General features: G+C 48.2%; 1 protein-coding gene across 1 annotated transcript in view; it reads right to left on the bottom strand.

The window, feature by feature from the left end:
• Positions 1–1,186: 1,186 nt before the first annotated feature.
• The window catches only part of CTNNBL1 (catenin beta like 1), a 169,071-nt gene continuing 151,802 nt past the window's right edge, over positions 1,187–18,455 (bottom strand). The window contains exons 14-16 of the mRNA XM_065892012.1: positions 12,903–13,040; positions 12,601–12,673; positions 1,187–1,383 (exon numbers count right to left, since the gene is read on the bottom strand). Coding sequence (XP_065748084.1) covers positions 1,295–1,383; positions 12,601–12,673; positions 12,903–13,040 — 300 coding nt within the window. The 3' untranslated portion in view covers positions 1,187–1,294. The remainder of the gene's footprint in view (positions 1,384–12,600; positions 12,674–12,902; positions 13,041–18,455) is intronic.

The following is an 18,455-nucleotide window of genomic DNA, read 5'->3' as shown; positions in this document are numbered from 1 at the left end:
GCTTACCTCATGGTAATAACAGGCACACTGTCCATCTTCCCGCCAGGCTGGACGTGAGCACCGAGAGGGTAGGGCCTGCCTCACTCACTGCTCCGTCACCAGCCCAATACGGGGTGATACAGGTGCCACCTTAATACGAGTCCCCCTGGGGCGCTGCCTGGGATGGCGAACAGTTTCTCCTGGCATGTCAACTCTGGCCAGATGGTAGTGGCCACCTGGAGCCCTGTCCCTGGGGGCTCACTGAGCAGCCAGAGCTGCTCTGACTGAATGGTGGCCACGGGCACAGCACAGAGCAGGCGGCGTCCCTCGCAGCTGGCCTGCTGACCCTGGCTAAACACTTCATTCTAAGTCGGTTGTCCTCCCACTCCTCACTCAACGAGGACTCTATGTTCTGTGACAGAATAAAAACACACTAAAGGACCGCTGACTTCTGTAGAGGAGGAGACCAGCTTTCTCACAGTCCCTGTAAAAGGGGTGAGACTGCAATTCTGAAGCCACAGACATGTGAGGGAAGGACAAAAGAAATCACCAAATGGGTATTATTACCCCCATTCTGCAGATGAAGGAAGTGAGATTCAAGAAGGTGAAGTCACTTATCCAAACTGCCACAGCTGGTAAACAATGCAGCTGGATTTGGACGCCCTGTCTACTCTAAAGTGGTAGCTCTCACCCTGACACTAGGAACCACCTGGGGGCTTAGGACAGTACCAGGACCTGGGCCTCACTGGACATTCCGATTTCATCATTCTGGGGTAGGGCTCAACACTGATATCTATTTTTAAGCCCCCTTCCAACCAGAGTGACTCTGACATGTGGCCGGGGTTCAGACCGCTGCTCTGAGGACTGTGTGCTCTGTGGGCGGCCTCGCAGTGCCAGGAAGCCCTCCCCAGGGTGCTTTTGCACGAGCCACGTACCTCGCGTTACACACCCAGGCTCTTCGTGTCAGGGCCGGAAGCCCCAGAGAGGTCCCCAGTCCATGCCTTCCCCTTCCCAGCTGCAGATGGGCAGCCTCACCGCAACCCCCCGGGCGGCCACAGTGGCCACTTTATCACTCATCTGCTCTCAGAGCCTCAGTTTGCTCACTGGAAGGGGGAGGCCAACCACTAAGCTTCCTCAGACGCGTTCTGTGAGCACTGCTGGGAAAGGTGTTGGGTAAAGGTTAGAAGGTACAGAGAACACCAGCCCAGGAATACCAAAACTAGCTTTTATTTGTCCAAAAGTCACATCGAGCTCCGTAAAAACTGTTTCTGGGGGAGGCCCAGAGAGAGTCCCTGCTGCCCAGGGCCAGGGGCCGCTAGAAGTTCTCCAGCAAGCCCAGGATGCGCTTCTGCTCGCTGTCCCGGAACTCCGGGCTCCGGCCATCCCCGATGTTCTCCGCATACTCTGGGGAGACAAAGGCAGGGTTAGGCATGAATCTGAGGCGTGGGGTCCTTCGTGGCCGGGTCACATCATGCCTCTCCCTGAACCCCAGCTCCCGTGGGGTGTGTGCTGCTCTAATGCCTCCAGTGGCAGCCACGGTGGCAGTTGTGTGCAAACTCCTTGGTCTTGCATTCAAGGCCCACGGGGGAAAGGGCCCAACTCCCCTGTCCCTGCCCGCATTCCCCTCCTAGCTGCAGCCTTTCTTCACTTAACACACACAGTGGATGCTATTACGGGCAGGTGCTGCCCAGACCCAGTGGTTCTCAGAGCGGGAACCCCAACCAACAGCAGCGACATCACGCAGGAACTTGTTAGAAACGCAGAGCTGGGGACTTCCCCGGCGGGAAGTGGTGAGAACTTGGCACTTTCACTGCCGGGGCCTGGGTTCAATCCCTGGTCGGGGAATTAAGATCTCACAAGCTGCGTGGCGCGGCCAAAAAAAAAGAAATGTAGAGTTGGGGGCCCAATTCAGACCTACTTATTAGGAAGCTCTGAGGACGGGGCCCAGCAGTCTGCGTGAACAAGCCCTCCAGGCGGTGCTTATGCTGCTCACATTTGAGAACCACTATCTGAGGCAACGGGGATAAAGTCCTGATCAAAACAGGACAGGTGAAAATCTCTGCACTTGCGGAGTCTACTTTCTAGTGGGGGAGACAAACCGAAAGGTAAATAAAATATATACGGTGGCTGTCAGAAGGCCTCACAGAGATGGGGGATTTGATTAAAGACCTGAAGCAGGTGTGTGGGGGAATATCTGGGAGCGAGTGGCAGAGGGGCAAGCAGAGCAGGGGCTGAGAGGGGAGTATGCCTGGACCCTCTGCGGTGAGCAAGGAGCTCAGAGCTGGGGAGGGGCGGGGCACAGGTCGTGTCGGGCCACTGTAAGGACTCTGGACTTTCCCCTGAGATGAGAAGTTATAAGAGAGTTTTAAGCAGAGGAATGACATGATTTGACTTTAGCCAGCTCACTCTAGCTGCTGTGTGGAAGATACCCTTAAGGTGGCAAGGGCAGAAGGAAGGAGATGTGATTTGATTGGTTTGGTCCAAGGAGGTCATGGTAGAAGTGAGAAGTCTTCAGATTTTAGATGCATTCTGAAGGTGGATCCAGCAGGATTTACTGAGAGACTGGAAATGGGGCGTGAGAGAAAGATGTGGATAGTGAAGTTGCTAAGAAATACGACAGGGTAGTGGAGAGGGTGACAGGGAGCTTGGAATTCCTCCAGGGAATAAGGGGAACAGGTGTCTGCACCACCAAGGAGGGGGGCTGGGGTACAGTCCACTGACATGAGATTGAAACAAATGGGTGTTTTTTGGAAAGAGGGAGGGAGAAAGAATGGTCTAGAGACGCCCAGGAGGAGCGTGGAAGGCCCCTCCTCCGTCTCCAGTGGTAAAAGGCATGTGGGAGAAAGTAGGTACCACTTGAGAGGATCCATCCCCGGTAGAGACAGTTTTAGTTAGAGCAGGAAGATAAAGGAAATACGCCTAAAGAGGATGGGAATACAGGACATGATGTTGATGACAGAACATAGTCGAAGAGTTTTAAGGTGGGTAAACATATGGTCCCGTTTCCCCTGTTATCCCAACAGAGTACTTAACACACCTCCATTTTATTCTCAAAAGTGTCCTGGCCCCCCCAGATTATGTGGTCAGCTGGTTTTAGGAGGCGGGAAAGGGTGCGATATGGCACAGAAATGATGTGTGGAGCTTAGGGATGAGAGTGCAGGGCCTGTGTAGTGAGTGGGGCCCTGGGTTTCCTGTGGTGGCTCCCAGAGCACAGTGGACGGGGACGGGGGACGGAGAGCCAAATCCTCTGTGTGCTGACCGTGCCCTGCCCCCGCCCTCAGACAGGAGATGGTGCAACACTGTGGGCTGTGTTTGTATCCTGACTCTGACTCACAATCCTAGGTGGCCTTGCGTGGTCTCCCCCTCAGCAAATGCATGTAAAGAACCTATAATAACAGATGTTCAAGATACGCTAGCTCCCTCCCTGAGCCTGCTTTGCTCAGGCCAGCAACATCTCTCTCAGGGAAACACCACACATCCTTCAAGGACAACTTCTCCGCAAAGCCCCGCCCGCTCACCTCTGACTCCTGTTCCTGTCCTCAGGCCTCTGTCTCCACCGCAGGCCTGACTTCTAGATCATCTTCTACTTGTCCCCTCTCTCCCTCTAGACTGACAGCTTCATGAAGGTAGGGGCTTTCGCCTTACTTTCAGCTAAATTCCCAGCAGAGCTTGGCTGAGAGCCAACTACCACTCTGGTGCTGTGAATAAGCTCTCAAAGCAGAGGCTCAGGAATGAGTGCCCGCGGGTCTGCCCCCAGCTCCCTGCCTCGGGTGGCCTGAAATGGAATAATAGAAAACTCTCTTGCAAGAGGCTTCTGCAAAATAAAACATCTGCTCATCCAAATCAGACAAAGAGTGGGGAAAGGGAAGAAAGCCTGCAAACCCTCCCCTACCCCCCATCCCCCACCATGATGGAGAAATACCTTGCCCCTGCCACTTCTTCATTTTTCCTCCATCCTCTTTATTACTTTGGACATGTGCCGGAAAACGGGACTTGGGATTCAGACATGTGCCAGCTGTGTGTCTCTCCCTGGAAATCATCCTCTTCTGTTAGCCCCATCCATCACCTCCAACAGCAAATGGCTGTGATCCCTTCTATTAAGTCTCCTTAAAGGGAGGGCTGGGGTGATGGGAGAACAGAAACTGGGCTGCGGGAGAAGGCTAGGGGCTGTATGTAAGTGGTATCTCTTACTCACATGTGAACGATCTAGTCTCTGCCCCAGGAGAGAGAGAAATGACCATTATAGCATTTAATACCCTCAGAGGCATGGTCTGAAAGCAAGAGTCTTAATGGACTGAACTAACACTTTGTTCTCCTAATGTATTCTCAGACCCAGGAGAGAGGGAAGTGGAGAAACAGTCTGATCCTCTGGGGCAGTGATTTTTTTCCAAGTAAAGCCAACTTCCCTGGAGGGACCTAATCTCTTTCTAGGGATGCACAGAGTAGAGGACCAAAGTCTGTATCAAGCCCCTGCTGAATCACCCCTCCAAAGGCCTTAGAAAAACACATGCCACCGCTGTACACAGAGCACCCACCCAATGGACAAGTCTCCTCTGTTGCTCCACATGTGGGGAAGGAGGAAACAGTCAGATTACCTGCTCTCTGGAGATGGGCGGTGAAGGAAGTTAGTAGGATCTGGAAGAGGGGCTATCCTGTACAGAGTGGAATGGGACCTCACATGTGGTGAACACTGTTTACGTGCCAGGCATTTATCTATATTATCTCATATAATCTTTGCAGCAATCCTATAAGGCAAAGAGCACCATCTCTGTTTAGAGATGAGGAAACTGAGGCATATTAGAGAACTGAAGCAACCTGCCCAAGTCTAGGGTGGTAGAGGAACTGATATTCAAACCAAGAACATGTGTCAGAAGTGAAAAAGGCACGTCAAAAGCCATGGGGGTGTGGCTGGGGAGCCGGTCCCCAAAGTGGCATCCTCTTACCTAGGCAGTTATCTTACCCTGCCTGTTCCCCATCCTTTGGGGAAAAAACCTCCAAAGCAGCCCAGCCGTGGCCGGGCACCTGGCTACAACATCCTCATAAAAGGTAAGGCTCTTCAGTGCTTTGTGACCACCTAGAGGGGTGGGATAGGGAGGGTGAGAGGGAGACGAAAGAGGGAGGAGATATGCGGATATATGTATATGTATAGATGATTCACTTTGTTATAAAGCAGAAACTAACACACCATTGTAAAGCAATTATACTCCAATAAAGATGTTTAAAAAAAAAAAAAGGTAAGGCTCTGGAGGGAATGTCCTGGAGTAAAGGGGCCTCAGCAGCCAGAACAGATGTGGAGTGGGCTACTGGGGCCATGCTCCCTCATGCCAGGTCACTGAGTGTCAGGGCTGGCAGGCCTCTCAGAAATCTACTGCAACTGGATGGACAGGTGACCGGCCAGGGTCCCGCAGCAAGCCAGCCACAGGGCCAGGCCCACCGGGTCTGACAAGCCCCGAGTGCTCTCCCACTGGCCGTGGCAGCTGGTACCAACTGTGTACCTCACCTCTCACCCTCTACCCCTTACCCCAACTCATTCTTTGTTTCCAGAGTAGAATCCTATTTGGAGCAAACCTTGGTGGCGCCAGCTACCTCTGGTTATTAAAGCTGCTGCAGCAGTTTATAAATATTGAACAGATTCCTCCCAGAGGTCTTGGGAAAGAGTCCTCTTTGCTCTGTGCGCACACGCGCGCACGTGTGTGTGTGTGTGTGTGTAAGAAAGGGAGAGAATGCAGGAAAAAGAGAGATGCCAGATGAAGGGAGAACTTCAGGGTAGGGGAGAGGGAGAGGGGAGACAGGAAGAGCATGAGTCGGGCTGGAGAGTGAGAAAGACGGTGTACACATAGACTCCCTTCTCGACTTCCCCAGCATTTTCAAATGCTCTTACAATAAAGGCTTTGATGGAGATCAAAAACAGGCAGCAGTGCTGAACGCATAAATATTAAAGCAAACTTTAGACAGCAGGTTTACTATTCAGACATGGAATACAAGCTGTTCTGTTTTTGGTAAGAGGAAGAGGGAGGGACACCCGGGCTGGCGGATGGGGAAGGACTGTCTTTGAGGACGGAGACTGGGACCAGCGCTCACAAGCCTGGTTCAGATCCCTGGACCTTAAGCCTTAAACACTCACCCTTGAAAAAGTGCAGGAGGAAGGGTGAGTGGGGAGAAGAGGAACGCCAATATTTTTACACTGAAAACCCTTGAAGACATAGAAATAATCATAAAATAGAAACTGGGAAAGTAAAATCCTTGAGGTCTAACAGAGAGTCCTTAACGACAAGGATGAGTGTGGAGGGACTAATGTCACTTCTCTAGGAGGAGGATGTTGTGCTGGGGCTGCAACTGGGGACATAAGCTTCATCAGAGATCTGATTAAAATGAAACCTACTTAAAGGAGGAGGAGAAGGAAACTTACCCTTTGCTTACAGCGCTAACAGGGTCACATCCCTATAGACCATTTTCCCACAGACCTTTCAGCTGCTTGAAAAAGCACCACCTACCCCTTCCACCCCCACCAGGCCCTGAGGAGTATGGCCTGGGTGCTGGTCCATGGGCTTTCCTGCCAGCACCGGTGAAAGGATTAGGCCAAGGAAGGGAAGGAAGGAACCTGCATTTACTGATCAAGTATTCTGTCCCAGGCCCCCAACTGCATCTCAACCTCAGCCTTCCTTGGGGCAGTATTCACTTTCGGTTTGTTTCTTACAGAGGAGTAAAGGAAGGCTCAAACCGGTTATCTACTAACTTACCCCAAGTTACAGAGAGCCAGAATTCTTGCTGGCCTGTGCCTCTCAGCTCTGCTTATTCCTGCGTGAGCTGGGATGTGAATCACAACGGTGACGGTAGCTACCATTATCAGGCACTTATTACGTGCCAACATGTAGGCACTTTACCTGCAGCACCTCATCTAATTCCCACAGCAACCTTTTGAGGCAGATTACGCTCATCTTACAGACACTGTGGCTTAGGGAGAGGGCAAGTAGCTGCCTAAGGTTAAACAGCCCCTCCGGGGTCCTTTCCTGCCTCCCAACCCTAGAGGCCATAGCAGCCATGGCCTGGTGCAAGTCACACACATCAACGTGTCACCGGAAGAGAAACCCTATCAGCTTCTGCGGCTTTCAAATCACAGAGGCAAAGCTCAGCTTACCAAGAGCTGAAATCAATATGGAAATACATGTTTATGAGCTTCTGAGAGAAGACTTCAAGCCATAAAGAACACAAGCAAATCAAAGGGCCGGGAGCCAATCTCTGAAAGCATTCTGAAGTCTTTGGCTCAGTCTTTTGGCCACCAGTGACAAGAGTTTTGAGTCAGTAATCCTCAAGCTTTCCTCTGCCAAACAGCCCAGCACCACCTGATCTTCTAACAATTTTCACCAGTGACTAAAGCATCCAGGAGACTCACCAGAGGCTTCCATGCTAACCCCTGGCACAAGTATTTATACGAAGAAGTATTCCCAGGTCACAGTGCCTACTCCATATCCAAGGAGAGAACCACTCAGTGTACCTCTGCATCTGCATACGGAGGTCCTTCACAGGCTTCAGGAAGCCATCTCCTTACTTACAGTCATCAACCTCCCGGGAACGGAATATACAAGGGTGGTTGCCAGGGGCTGGGGGAGGACGGAATGGGGAGTAAGTGTTTCATGGGTACAGAGTTTCAGTTTTGCAAGATGAAAATAAGTTCTATGGACAGGGGGTGGTGATAGCTGCAATGGTTAAAATGGTAACTCCTATGCATATTTTAGCACAATTAAAAAAAAAAACCCCAAGCACCTCCTCCTCTGTGCAGCCTCTCTGGATCTTCAAGCTCCTTTTTAATCTGCAGCAGAATTAACCGTGCTTTGAGTCTCGCTCCACATCTTAGCACTGACTTCAATCTGCTTTGTGTTGTGCTTATTTATTTCACATGTGATGGCACTGAATTGCCCTGGGGACAGGGCCTCCTAAGTGTCTCACTCATCTAAGGAGCCCACCTAGTGCCCTGTGATGCCAGTGGGTACTCTGTAAAGGTGGATGCCCTGAATTTTCTTTCTTTCTTTTTTTTTTTTTTTTTTTTGTGGTACGCGGGCCTCTCACTGTTGTGGCTTCTCCCGTTGCGGAGCACAGACTCAGGATGCGCAGGCTCAGCGGCCATGGCTCACGAGCCCAGCCGCTTCGCGGCATGTGGGATCTTCCCGGACTGGGGCACAAACCCGCGTCCCCTGCATCGGCAGGCGGACTCTCAACCACTGCGCCACCAGGGAAGCCCTGAATTTTCTTTCTTAAAATGCAGTAGGAGTGTATCAGCCAATTGGTACAGTTAGAGCTCTCCTTTCTGCCAGATGGAAGACCGACTGAGTCTGGATCCAGTTTCCAGCATTAACAGTGACTTGGGTAACATCCCTTAACCTTAACCACAAGTCTTGGTTACCTTATCTGCAAAATGGAGACTGTAATCCTGCTTTTAGGACCGTCGTGAGAACCAGAGAACATACATTAAAAGCCTGGCACAGAGGACGTGCTCAGGAAAGACCACTCTACCTACTGGTCCCGGATTTCTGGAACAGCACAAAGAAGCCTGAAGCACCACCTCAGCAGTACCCTCAATAAGCATTAGCTGAGCCCCTTCTCTGCGCCAGGCGTGGGCCAGGCACCAGAAAGTAAAAGCCAGGACGACTGTCACTGCCCTTTCAGAGCGCGTGGTCCTTCTCTGGCACAGAGACCACCGTCCCCTAGGCGGGCACCAGAGGCCTTAGGCCAGAGCTGCTGTCAGTTCAGGGAAAGCTGGACTTTGGGAGCACTGAGTAAGCAGTCTGCAAACCAAGGGACTTCAATGAGCCATCAATTTTTCCCAGCTCTCTTGGCACCCCCAACAGAAAAGGAAGGAGGCAGATCGTGAGAAAGGGGACTGAAATATAACGGGAAGGGTCCCCTGCCGGGCTTGCCTCATCAGCGTTTTCCTGGGACCTCAAGGGATACGTCAGCTGCCATCCTGCCGGCAAAACTTAGGACATATATAGGACATAAAATCAAAGAAAGAAGCTTGCATCTAGTTAGCACGTTAAAAAAAAAAAAAAGGAAGCAACTCAAACTGAAAAACCAAATTAAAATCAAAGAGGACAGACTGATGAGCTGGCTTTCTTTGTGAGGCTTTGTTTTGTCATGCATTGTGATGGAATGAAGGGTGGAGGCAGGAGGGGGAGGGTGTGAAGGCTTTTAAGAGGTGGGCCTGAACAGAGCCCAGACGCCACCCCTATCCAGCCCTGCGGTAGCCTCACCCCTTTTCAGCCTCAGCACTGCTCGGAGCTTGCTCACTGCACCACTTTCAGGGGCTGCTGAGAGGCAGCCTGTGGCACAGCTCCACCGCCCAACACCGCAGGCAGATGGGCTTCCTGGGGCCAGCGTGAGCCCTTTATTATAACCTTAACCTTCCATCTGGAGAGAACACTTTCTTTTGTTTGTTTTCAGTGGTCAGCGTCCTGTGAGGACTTCTTTGACCTGGGCAATGACATCTAATTTCCTGGCTTTAAATATCACCTCCATACTACTGACTTCAAATTGTCCAAACAAGCACCTCTCCCGCCCCAATGAGAATGTCTACTCTCTGCTAGCCAACAAAGGGATGCAGGCGCTACCCGTAACCCAAACTCACCGTGTACCCAACAGAACTCGAGAGACTTGCCCAGCAATACTCCCAACCCCACCCAATGCTCCAGCCTCCCTCACCCCTGCTTGGCCTCCACTGATGTGGCAGAGTCCGTATGAAGGCCATTGATGTCCTGTGTTGGACCTTTGCTCCTTCTGCCTGGGACGTGCCTTTCCCTCTGGGACACCATTCCCAGTCCTGGGACCAGCCTCTCCTCCCCTGGGATTCCTTGGTATGGCCTGTGCCTCCATTACTGCCCCCTTATCACTCCCTTAACGCTGTTCACAACTTTAACACAGCACCTGCACATCATAGTTAGTTTCGAGTATCTCTCCCAGCTAGACCATGAACCCTCAAGAATAGGGATCTTGCTTATTTATTCTTCCTTGTATCTCTAGTACTGGATACAGAGCTTGGCACCCAGCAATGCCAGCTGAGTAGCTGTTGGAGTGTGCATTTCACTTAGCTTGATTATGGTTGGTCATTTCTACATCTATGCTCCCCAGAAGACTATAAGCTCCATGAGGGCAGGTGCCGTGTGACACCTTAGTAGCACAGTATTAGCACTGTGCCGAGCCCTGAGGGGAGTCGCAGTAAACGTTTGCCAGTTTAAATTCACGCAAGGGTAGGGTTTAATTCAACAATGTTTAAAATATTCACCGGGTGTCCATTATGTGCCTGGCATTGCTCTAGGTGCTGAGGAGACACGGAGAACGAGCCAATGTCCCTACGTCACGGAGCTTACATTTTAATGTATGAGACACACAAACCAAGGAAACAAAGACATAAATAAAAGTAATAACAGACTGTGATAAGGGCTAGGAAGGAAATAAACTGGGTGCTATGATGGGAAATAACACATGGAGAGAAGTGGATTGATTCAGGATGGAGACTGGAGGCAGACGTGGCAGCTTTACTAATGGATTGGCTGTGAAGGGTGATGGCGAGAGAGCTGAAGGGCCGGACCTGGGTCTGGGAGGAGGGATCTGAGAGTCTGGACAGAGCGGGAAAAGAAAGCAACAGGGGAGAGGAACAAGAGTGGTGGGAATGAACACAGCATCTGTGCAGGCTGCTCACCTGCTCACCTGCCCAGACAATCAACAAATGTCTATTCAGCACCCAGTATGCACCCAGTGCTTTAACAGGCACTTGGGGAATAAACTGGGATCTGAGAGAGACAGAGGCTGGCTCACAGCAACTGAAAATCCTGAATAACCTCAGGTATATGTGTTAGGATCTCTGAAAGAAAAGCATCCACCTACTACGTGTCAGCACCTGTTAAAAACACTTTTCCTTTCTCAGATCACTGTTTTGATCACAGGAATGGAGGTGCAGGGAGAAGCCTAAATGCAGGAGAGTAGAGCTGAGAGTAATAAAAAGTTCTAATTGAACATGTGGGCGTTGAAAGTAAATGCCATTTAAAGGCTGGGGTTGCCAATCACCACAGCTGCACATTAGGGAGGAGGTGGCATGACACTCTGAGCAGTAACTCATGTGAATGTGACACTGAGAAAGAGGGAGCACCCATGATGCCACTGTGGAAGATGCTAGGCCAGGCTCATGAACAAGTTCCCCCTTTCCTCTTTCTGAGGGAGAAGACAATAAATTCCAATGCCTTGAAGGCTCCATCTACAAAATGGGCACGACGGATTTACCATCCCCACCCTCCTGGGAGGGCTGTGCTGATCATGAGATTTCCAGTCCTATGTTTTCACTCACACTGTTCCTTTGTTTTGGAATGTCTAAGACCCAGCTCAATGTTACTATTCCCACAAGGCTTCCCGTGGGGTTTTAGCCGTGCCTCACTTATAATGCTGCCAATGGTAATCATCATCATAATAGTTCATAATACTCATAATAGCTAACATTTGCCAAGAACTTATTAACTTGAGATATTTTCCCTATATCATCTCATTTAATCCTTTTACCTAATCTATGAGGTCCCAGAGCAGTTGGATACCTTGCCCAAGGTATCACAGTAAACAGCAGAGCCAGGATTCTGTTTCAGGAGCCAGACCCCAGAGCCCATGGCTCTTAACTTCTCTTCACTTTATTATATGTATCATTTATCTCCACATTTCATCTCCCACATGTAACAGGAGTTATAAGCCACTTACAGGCAAACCCTCTGAGTAAATCTAGCCTAATCTCTCATCTTAGAAGTGGGCAGGACAAGGGTCAGAGAGAGAGAGATGATGTGCCTGCAGTTAGGTCCATCACGACTCTCTCTCTGAACTCTGGCATTATCAGTACTGTAGAAGCCAATACAGGCTTCTAGCCGCCATGTGTGTTAGTCTGTGCTAAGTGGCTCGAGGGTGGAACTGCACCACTGAGCTGACTGAGAGCATGTTCACCGACTGGAGGCCCCTTGGGAGCCACTCCAGCTGAGTCAGGCCCAGCCAAAGATACAACAGCATTTGAGAGACCCGTTGGGGTAGGTGAAGGAAATTCGCCCAAGCACTTTCTGTGTGCCAGGCACTACACTGGATGCTATCATGTAAGTATCTTGTGAACCTTTGCAAAATTTCTTCTAGATCATGCTCACACAGCTGGCGGAAGGCAGAGCTAGCACTGGAAAGCAGGCATGCTTTTTCTACTACACCACACTGCCTCCGATTCACTTCCTTCTGCCTTAATTCCAAGTAGTTCTTGTTAGTTCCTTGTTTTTTTCCCCTAAGAAAGCAATTTCCTTCCACTACATGCAGCTTGGAACTAGATTTTTTTATTTGTTTGGTGTTTTTCTGTTTTGTTTTTAAATTTCCAACACCTAGTGCTCCTTGTTTGTTATGTGTTTTTAAAATTCTGGAACTAGAGGGTTAGAGGCAGAGAGTAACTAGGTTAGTCTTCGGTATTCTGACAAGATGACCTGGACACACACTGAACTGGACAACACACTTAAGCCTTCAGTGCAGAGAATGTCATGCACCAAATTCCAGGGATATTGACAGAGACAGAAAGCATCGTCTAATTTCCCTGGAGCCCCAGACACAAGCCGTGCAACTCACCCTTGATGATGTGCCTGACAATTTTGATGGAGCTTCCACGCATGTTTAGGATTTGGTGAACCCTCTGGCGAATCTAATAAGGAAGGGGAAGAGTGGAAAGAGAAAGAAAAAGCATCATTTGCCCTGGTAGACATCAGAATACGTCATTTTGAAAGTATTCACCTCACCCCCATCCGTAAAAGAGAGGGCCCACACAGAGTGAAGGAATTCAAGGAGAGTGTGATTCACTCCATTCTACCTAAGCAGGTGGCAAGCAAGGAGTCAGGGAAGGAAGGGCCCATCCAGGGGCAGCCCCCTCCTACCTGGGGCACGTTGGCATTGCAGATCTCTGCCATGATGTAGCAGATGTGCTGGAGAACAAAAAGCCCTGCATCCAAGCGCCGGAGGTAGAACTCATCCTCAATGTCATTGTCTATGATTTCTCCACGCCGGACCATGTCCTAGAAATGAATGAACGTTTGGGAATACAAGCCACACAGTGAGTGAAGGAGGAAAGAATAGGTTTCTAGTCCACCCATAATACACAGAAGAGTAGTAATTACAACTACAACAACAAAAGAAAACCACTCTGCCTCGATTTGCCTCCTGCTTCTCCCATTACTCTAAAGTATCTTATGTTCTCTTGTTGGTCCAGGGAGTCAAGATTAAAGTCCATTTTTCCTATACAGTTACTCAGGGCCAAAATGATCTCATCAACATATTCAACCTGAAAAAATAAGCTGATGGGGACACAAATCTATTCATCTGCTTCTACTCATTCTTTACTCTTTCGTTCCAGCCTCCATAAATAACCTCTCTACAGGTATACTTAACTCTCCTTCCCTTCCAAATCAAGTTAACCTAGGGAAGAGAGCTGCTTTCTCTACAATTCTGTCTTGGTATCCTGGTGATGGCACAGGTACCCAATCTGTGTGTCCCTTTTGGCTTACATTTTGTTAGATGCAATATGCTGCCCATCTTTCCATTTCATTCCACAAGTTCAATACTCCCTCAAGGCCAAAGTCCTAATGAGTGATGGGAGTCTCTTTCCTAAACTTTTGTAACCCCAGACCTATCAGACTTGCTGTCCCCATATCTATTCCTCTCTAGTAGATTCTTTAAAGAAAACAAAAGCAGCTTTATTGAGATACAATTGACATACCATACAATTAGTATAGTCAGAGTTGTGTAACCACCATCACAATCATTGTAGAGTATTTTCATTCCCCTCCACCTCCAAAGTCCCTCATCCAGTGGATTATCACCACCTTTGCCAAGAGGGCTCTTCTTCCCAACTCAGGGACTTTAGGGCCTTCCTTCCTAGGGATTCTGGGGTATCTCTCAAGCCAATGCTATTTTTAAGCTACCTCTCCTACAGAGCCTTCCCTGATTACTTAAAGCTAAAAACTCCTCCTTTCCAAAATTCCTGACAGCACCCTTGCAGGTCACTCCATGACACGACCTCTTCTGGCACATCATATTCACACTGATTTCAGTTATCATCAGCTCCCTGTTTCTATAACTCCCTTTATTTCATGAGGGTGATCTGTGAGCTCTGTGAAAGTGGGGACTGAATTTTGTCTTTACATCCCCAGCTCAGTAAACATCCATGCAGTGAATGAAAGGAAAAAGACATCTCCGTTTTAGGCTGTCAGCTCTCAGGGGTCAGAACTGGATGAGGGACTCATTCTACACGACTAGCGACTGGTCTAAGAAGACAGGTGCTTGAATACATGCTTTTGATGACAACAATGCATTTCTTAATTCCGTCAGTGGTTTTATGGCCATGGTTCCCTCTGACAACTCAGGCTCCTGTCACTGACAGAAGCCCTTGGGACCCTGCTTTCCACTCTCCCAAACTCGAAGGACTTACCACTGTGGTCATCAATCTCCAACCAGCATCCTTCAGAGACTATTTAGATGCAGATAACATGCTTCTTTATTTGCCCAGGGGGCCAGCCTGCAGCTACACAAGGCTACTTTTCATCTCACTCCCAAAGGCCTCTGTCTGAGAGGCAAAAGAGGGTTCTAGATTTGCCAGGCCTTGTACTGCCCAGTAAATCACCACCACTAATTCATAGCTTTGTTTAGTAGCAAATTCCTTGCTGGTAATAGTGCTAACGTTCATGAGGTAGTCATGGAGCACTGGACTGACGTCCAAGGAGTTTACAAGTAGATGGGCCTCTTTAGTTTCTCATTTGCTCATAATCATAACTTCCTCCTCCAGAACTCTTAAGTGTTCAGAAGCTGGGGGCCCAGGAAGGAAAATTACTCTTGACCGTCACTCATGCAAAAAGCATTTGCCGTTAATACTTCACATTTCTATAATGCTGCAGAGTTTAAAGTGTTATTATGTATATGGTCCTTATTACCAAATTTAAAGAGAGCAGGGAAGGGATTATTAATCCCACTGTACAAATTAGAACCCAAGGCACACAGAGGTTAAGTAAGTTGCTCATAATTACCAGTTACTAGAATATGGACTCCCCGGGGGCAGGAATCCTGTCTAATTCACCTCTGAGGTGGAAATGAATAACATGAAGCACAGTGTTCAGATCCGGACCCTGCTAAGTGCCTAGTGGCAAGAACACCTTTCTAAGCATTGAGTTAAGGCAGAAAAGGAATGAAAATGGAGGTAAGGGGATGCCCTGGTCTTAGTCACCAAGAAGCTGACTGTCTATCCGGGAAGGTCACAGTAACACAGAAAATGACCAAAAAGTAAAGGGATACAGTGCGCCCACAAATTTAAAGTAATTACAAGTGGTGGGTGCTAATCAGGGCTGGTTAAGATGTTAGGGCATTGGGAAGAAGTGACTTTTAGATAAGGTTTCAAGGATCCTGACTGTCAGACATAGCAGGACGAACGCCCTAAGAATGAAGGCTTTCCTGTGGTCCGAAGCCTTATGCAAACTGCCTTATGCAGTTCATACTTTCTGCTCACTAGCCCCCGACCCATACACACAGCACAAACAGGCCTGCCCTCCCTTTTCTGGCCCCTTCACTTTTGCTTGTAATGTTGGTACTCTTCCCAATCCCCAATCTCTATCATAATGTATTTAAAGTCTAAAACGTGATACTCCTTACAAAACTTCTCCTGAGATCTTTAAAAAGTCTCAGTGTTTTCTAACTTGCTATGATTTTTCAATCCTCAAACCCCCCAAGTTTTGGATTTGTACCTCTTTTATGGCACCTCCCATGCCCTGTCCTGCAATAGTTATTCAGATGTGTGCCTCTTTCCTGCGTAGGTTCCTTGAAAGCAAGGGTTGTAAAGTTTTAAATTATCTTTGTACCCTAGAAAGCACCTTGCATGGTACTTTTTTGCATAGCAGACTCTTGAAAAGCATTTGTGAAACAGGATTGGAAAAATGCAGGTAGAAGTTCAGCTGGATTAATGAGCTGTGTGTGCTAAGACTTCTGAGGATGGGGTAGGAGGGGAAACATTAGGAAATGGGGAGGGACAGTGCCTTGGAGGGCTAGCTGGTGGGAGGCTTGAATGCTGGCCAGAGAAGTGAGATATGATGAGCTGCAGACTACACTGTGCAGGAAAGTGAATGAGAATGTGCCAACACCTCTGTGATGGACACACCGGCTTCAAGTGTTGAGAGGCAGGCAGAGTGCACAGCTCGGAGGCCACAGTATCAGCCTGTGTGAGAAGTATATCAGATGGGGAAGAGAAGAGGGGAGGGGAGGGGAGCAGGAGAGGACAGAGACCAAACCCTGAGAGGTTTCCAAACATGGGAAGTTGGAGAGAGACATATGCAGTCATCTACCTGGTAAAGATTGCCTGAACACCTAACTATGGGCCAGGTATTACATGATGTACCAGGGGCGGCAAAGATAAATAAGATAGTCTACATAATCAAGGAATAAGACAGTCTACATAATCAAGGAGATTAAAGTCTAATGAGGTTAACAAATATGAACAAACTTCTTTTTAAAATGTAGTAATGGCTATTATGAAGGACCTCTCAAACTGTACTGAGTGCCACGGGACTCCAGAGGAAGGACAGACTAAGTTTGTTTTGAGGAATCAGGAGAGTTCAAGGGAAATGTAACATTTGAGCTGGATTCTGAAGGAATTTGACAAGCTGGAAAGAACATTCTAAACAGAGGGAACAATAGCATGGGTCAACTCGGCTAGGGTGGAAGAGAACAAGAGCGGAATATCACTGTCATTAAGAGACAGAAAGAAGAGAAAGAAGGGAGTGCTTCTTTGCTTATTAGATCCTAGCTACTGGCAGATCATAGTTTTTGATTGATTACTACATACCAGGCGTTGTGTGACGCAGTCTGAATAATAGCCATTGCTACCACCATCTGCCCACCTTGGAGGAGCAGCTAATGTTTACTGGGGGCTTATTATAGTGCCAAGTGCTTTACCTATACTGATTCCTTTACTTCTCACAAATATTACGCGGTGGGGATTGTTACCCCCATTTCAGATGAGGAAACTGACTCAGGCAGAGCAACCTGCCTAAGGCTAGTGGGTAGGAGAACTGGGATTCAAATCCAAGAATGTGCTCTTTTCCTACTACCATGGTTGTGTAGGTATACGTTTTAGAGCTGTTTGGAGAACAAAGGAAGATACTAAATAACAGAAAGGCTTAAGAAATAGAGTTTAGCAAAATTAAATTTCTCCAATTACATCAGAAGTGCCCCCGGTGATTTTTTCTTTTTCATACTCTTCCCCACAATCTGATCTTCTTTTAACCAGACATAATGTACCTTCCAATTTCTCTAAATACTGTCACGTGGAAAGGATTGGACCCAAGAGAACACTGACAAATCCTATTTTTTCCTCTTTCCTCAGAACTTCAAGACTAACAACGTGCAATTCGACATTCTACTTTTAGACACAAGGCCACACGATTTGAAAGTGAAATTTTCCAGTGTAGATCTGAGATATGACTACAGTTCATCTCCAAGAGAGGTGTCACCATCACCGCACTGAACAGGCACAAAGATGAAACACAGACTGGCTTCTAAGACAAAGTTTGTGCCCTGACAGATTTAGAAGCATCACAGAAACCAGCACACAGAGAAGGTGACTGCTGTCAGGATAGCCCCTAATCTAGCCTGTTACAACTCTGAGGCATGGAATATTTACTGCTGAGTGGATTCACGGAAGCTGAGCACAAATGTTTACTCCATGTTGAAAGGGAAATTTAAGAAAGCAGGGTGATTATGTATTATTCTGATGGAAAATAAGGAAGTTTGCGTACAGTTCTTTTAGGCTTCTCAAGTTCTGGTCTGTTTCAGAAAGAAGCAGGATGGTACGTCACCTATATTATCCACCCGTCTCACAATGTGTGAACAGAGTCAACTTCTTATAAATGGATTAATGCATTTTTGGCTCTTTTTCTCCGTTTCTAAGACACTAGATAAAAATTTGATCTTGAGATAAGGACTTGATATGGTTCTTTGGATTTCTGTGCGTGAGGAAGACCTAGACATCTTAAAGAACTAAGCAAATGGGAACAGATCCCGACTCTAATACTAACTTACTAGTGTCTGTAGGCAAGTCATTTAACTTTTCTTGGCCTTGGCTTCTTTGCTTGGAAATTAGAAGCCTAAGCTGGGTCAGGGAAGGGAAATAGGGTTCCTGAGTGCCATGAGTGCCTGTCATGGCTGTAGATTACCATATCGGAAAAGCGTTGTGCAGCCAAGTTGGAGCTTAGCAGAGGAAGAACACTGCAATCAGTCAGCACTATTTACACCAATCACAGGTTGGAGAGTGTAGGGGGGCTGACCTCTGTCTTCCCTGATCAGGTCTTCTTGAAGGTTCCTTTTAGCTTTGATAACCTGTGGCAAATCTAGGACTGAAGCACCTTCATAACCAGATGCAGTGAGTTTCTGCCTGCATATGGGTAAATGGA

Source organism: Phocoena phocoena, chromosome 15 (genome assembly GCF_963924675.1).
Source record: "Phocoena phocoena chromosome 15, mPhoPho1.1, whole genome shotgun sequence".
Lineage (NCBI taxonomy): Eukaryota > Metazoa > Chordata > Mammalia > Artiodactyla > Phocoenidae > Phocoena > Phocoena phocoena.
The sequence above is the reverse complement of the archived record's forward strand: the minus strand, read 5'-3'. Positions and strand labels throughout refer to the sequence as shown.